The 3,533-nt window shown below is 42.6% G+C and overlaps 1 protein-coding gene across 8 annotated transcripts in view; it reads left to right on the plus strand.

The window, feature by feature from the left end:
* MCF2L2 (MCF.2 cell line derived transforming sequence-like 2) overlaps positions 1 to 3,533 on the plus strand; it is a 177,667-nt gene that overhangs the window by 169,575 nt on the left and 4,559 nt on the right. For 7 of the 8 annotated variants that reach the window (XR_010307187.1, XR_010307186.1, XM_064165476.1 and 4 more), the window contains 3 exons: positions 691 to 809; positions 1,272 to 1,384; positions 2,277 to 2,380. Coding sequence is in view for 6 of the 8 variants with exons in the window: in XM_064165476.1 (XP_064021546.1) it covers positions 691 to 809; positions 1,272 to 1,384; positions 2,277 to 2,380 (336 nt within the window). In the remaining 2 variants the exon portion in view is untranslated. Of the gene's footprint in view, positions 1 to 690; positions 810 to 1,271; positions 1,385 to 2,276; positions 2,381 to 3,168; positions 3,514 to 3,533 lie in introns of those variants that run through there. The other variant, XM_064165477.1, reaches the window with a different exon arrangement.

Here is a 3,533-nt window from a genome sequence, read left to right on the forward strand (position 1 = left end):
GACTGCTAACAGCAAAAATATTAATGAGATGTGGTCATAGGTTGATGGTTGGACTCAATGATCTTAGAGGTCTTTTCTAACTGAAACAATTCTTTGACTCTATGAGATTTTCTGTACCTAGCATCAAGGTTTGGTTGTCTGTGCCTTGTTCCTTACTCTGTCCCTTCCCTGCACTTCCAGCCTGCTCCAGGGTGTAGTCATGAGAAATTGCTCAGATTGTAATATCTCCTTAGGGGTGAGATGGAGATAAGAAGTCAAGCAAAATTCAGTGGCCTCGAACTTCAATTTGTAGATAAAGATGTGGAGGTAAGCTGGAAACTGAAAGATGTCTCTGAAAATCACTTCAGCAAAAGCTATCATCTGCTGCAGTGCTCGCTCTGCAGGAGTATTCCTGGCCTTTGGTTTTTGCACCTCCTGAACTGAAGGGATTTAGCAGTGCTAAACACTCAAGGTAGCCATGGGCATGCACACTGTGGCCACACAATCTGCTCTCCTACAAATGCCAGCAAGTGGTACATGTTTTCAGTGACAATGTATTTTTATGGCAAAATCAGGGAACAAGCTGTAAAAAGGTACAGGCAATATGGTAATTGGAACACAAGTTCACTTCCCACTTTTTAAGAGACTGAGTCTGAAAGAGGCTGATGACTGTTAGCTAACTCTTTTTGGTTTCTCTCTTTCACTGAAAAGGTTGGCCCAGCAGGCAGATGCCATCTCTAGACACATTTGAAGACTTTGAAGCCATCCCCTCCAGCACAGATGAACTCTCCAACTCTTCTGACTTGGAGGAAGAGACCAACCCTAACAATGTAATTCCTATAATTATACAGTCCTTTCCCAGTGCAACCTTCTCTTCTCTAAAGGTCACAATTTAACCTGCAAAGTTTGGGTTCACAATGGCCTTAAACTTATGGATGTGTGGGAATACAGAAGATGGGAATTTGCTTTACCTTTTACAAAAGTGAGGGAAAACTCTGAGCCTTTAAAAAAGTAATTTTCTACTTTTCCAGATAACCTGACCTGGTGCCACAAACCCAATTTCTCTCTCAGAATAGTGGCTGGCCAGTTAATGCTAAAGCACAGTTCTGCCCTAAGTTTGAATAGTATTTAACCTGGGCACGATAAAAGGAATAAGTGACACAATTCTCCACAGAACATATCTCTGACATCTTGAAGTACCTACTTTAATATTGAACTAAACCTGCTCTCTCACACACTGTTCTTTCATCCATAGTGACTCTGTTTCTGATGCATTTTTTCCTTCTTTTTAGGGGACCAGTCTTTTTCGGGTAGAAGGCAGCTTTGACAGCTGTTTCCCAGACTCTTTTACACTCGAGGATGGAGACTTAGTGCAGTTTGTGCAGGAAGGAGAGAATGGTCAATGGTAAGTACAGCAGAATAAGATGTCAAGAATGTCAATGCTCTTCAAAAGCAATCCAAATCTCCTCACCTCACTGACTACAGTGAAAGAGGCAGTGGGAAGCATGAATACACAAGCAGCTTTGGTTAATTCCACCTGGTTGACTTTCACCCCAGATGCTAGTGACATGTGGCTCAAAAGGACAGAAGTTTGCATAAAGGAAATGAAGGGGAATATGTGGGCTTTTAACACCTGCTGGCCAGAAAGGCAAGATCAAAGGCAGCACCCTGCCATAGAATAGATCCATAAAATCCTATGCCTTCCACCAAGCTGCAGCAGAGAACCAGAGAGCATTTTTAGTCCAAAAGACTTCATATAGCCGTAAGACATGATTAACAAAGTGGAATGAACCTGACACCCTTGAGCTCACATACATTTTGGTGTGTTTGTTCTCTCTTGCTGACAAGACCTGGCTGTACATCTGAATTGTCCTTCCGTAGGGACTTTAGAAGAAGATTTGATCTCCCATTCACTCAGATCTGACATGCAGCTGAGATGGCAGCAAGTCCCATAGTGTGAAGTAGGTGGGAAGTGAGCTAAACACATCTACCATGGATGATATTTACAGCAGGGTGGATGGACAATATGAAAAATTCATTTTCTTAGACTGAGTTTGACCCAGAGTCTCAAAACAGGCCAAGACCACTGATTCCTTGTCTCTTGCTTCCAAGTGAGCTTGATCTGGGATACTGGGTCACCATCTGAGAGTACTGAAATACTGTCACCTGTAGGACTGCCCTGGGTCCTCTGCCTCCTTCCTTTGTTTAGGCAATAGCTGCCCAATGCACGCCTCTAAAGAAACACAGGCCAGGAAAAGAGGACATAGGAAATTCACTGAATGTTTTCTGAATTTCAGGTTAGTGAAGAAACTGGTCTCTGAGAAAAGTGACTGGGTCCCTTCCAGCATATTGCAGCCAGCAAAGGGGGACAGTAACAACATAATTAAGAACAACAGTACAGGTAATACAGCAGATGTGTGACTGGCATTTAATTTCATTTAATTAAAACCAAATTTATACTGAAAAAGGATGTAACAAACACTGCACTTTCTGTGTTAAAGTACTGAGCCTAAGTGTCTGTCCTGTGGTCACTGTTGAGGCAGCTAAGCGAGGCTGAAATTTGGTGCTTTGGTTGTCAGAGCTAGTTAGGCACAGCAGCTTGCCTTGGTATGGTTTAATTGTTTTGCCCTTCGTGGGCAGAGCTTGTGTCTCCCACCAAACTCCTGTGGCTGCTGCGTTCCCGCTGGCTACTTTACTGACACCCAAGAGTGTCATAAGGCAGGATGTGCTGTAACAGCAGGAGAGCTTTTGTCCTGACACAGGTAGCGTCTGGATTTAGATCAGCATCAAGGCTGTGGTTCTGGTTTAGGTTTGAAAACATTAAAATCTCTGTTTTCATCATATTTCACAGCTGGCTTAAAAGCTGGAGAATGGGCTGCTCTGGCAAGATTTCAGCCAAATCAGCACTAAAACTTATCCTTTGTCCAGCCTTGGTTCTGACCTAACACACAAACAGGTTGCACTGGAAAAGATGAATCTCAGCAACTTCTGCAGATCAAAGCTTTGCAATTTCAGATGAATTTTCGCTCATCCTTAAGTACAATATACCAAAATGTGTCCTGCTTTTCTTTTGATAACAGAAGAAAGCAGAATATGGCACAGCCATTCCCTGAGAGCCTGCGGTAGGGAGCTACCAGCATTTTATCCCATGATACTGATTTACTTTGAATTTCTTTTATTTTTGGTCAGCTTGTTAAAGTGGAGAAAAAACATTTCTGAAAGGTAAGCAGGATTCTTTGCTGTGGCTTAAAGGGAGTTTGGTAATTGCTGTGGAGCTGAAGGAGCAGCAGGTCTTCACCCTCAGTGCCTAACTATGGTCCTCTTTTCTTTGGCATGCCTTATACTTAAGAACAAAAATAAAGGCACACACACACACACTGCAATTATTTACATGCCAGAATGGCTTCCCTTGCCTTTGGTGAAGGAATTAGGGGAGCAGTAGAATTGTGATTATTTTTTATTTTATTTCAGGCTTTTAACAATGATCTTGAAGAGTGTAGATGGGAAATCCTTTAGACGTCTTGCAGTGACAATGCCCCTGTCCTCCTTTTCAG

The sequence above is a fragment of the Pogoniulus pusillus genome, chromosome 26, assembly GCF_015220805.1.
Source record: "Pogoniulus pusillus isolate bPogPus1 chromosome 26, bPogPus1.pri, whole genome shotgun sequence".
NCBI classification, from domain to species: domain Eukaryota; kingdom Metazoa; phylum Chordata; class Aves; order Piciformes; family Lybiidae; genus Pogoniulus; species Pogoniulus pusillus.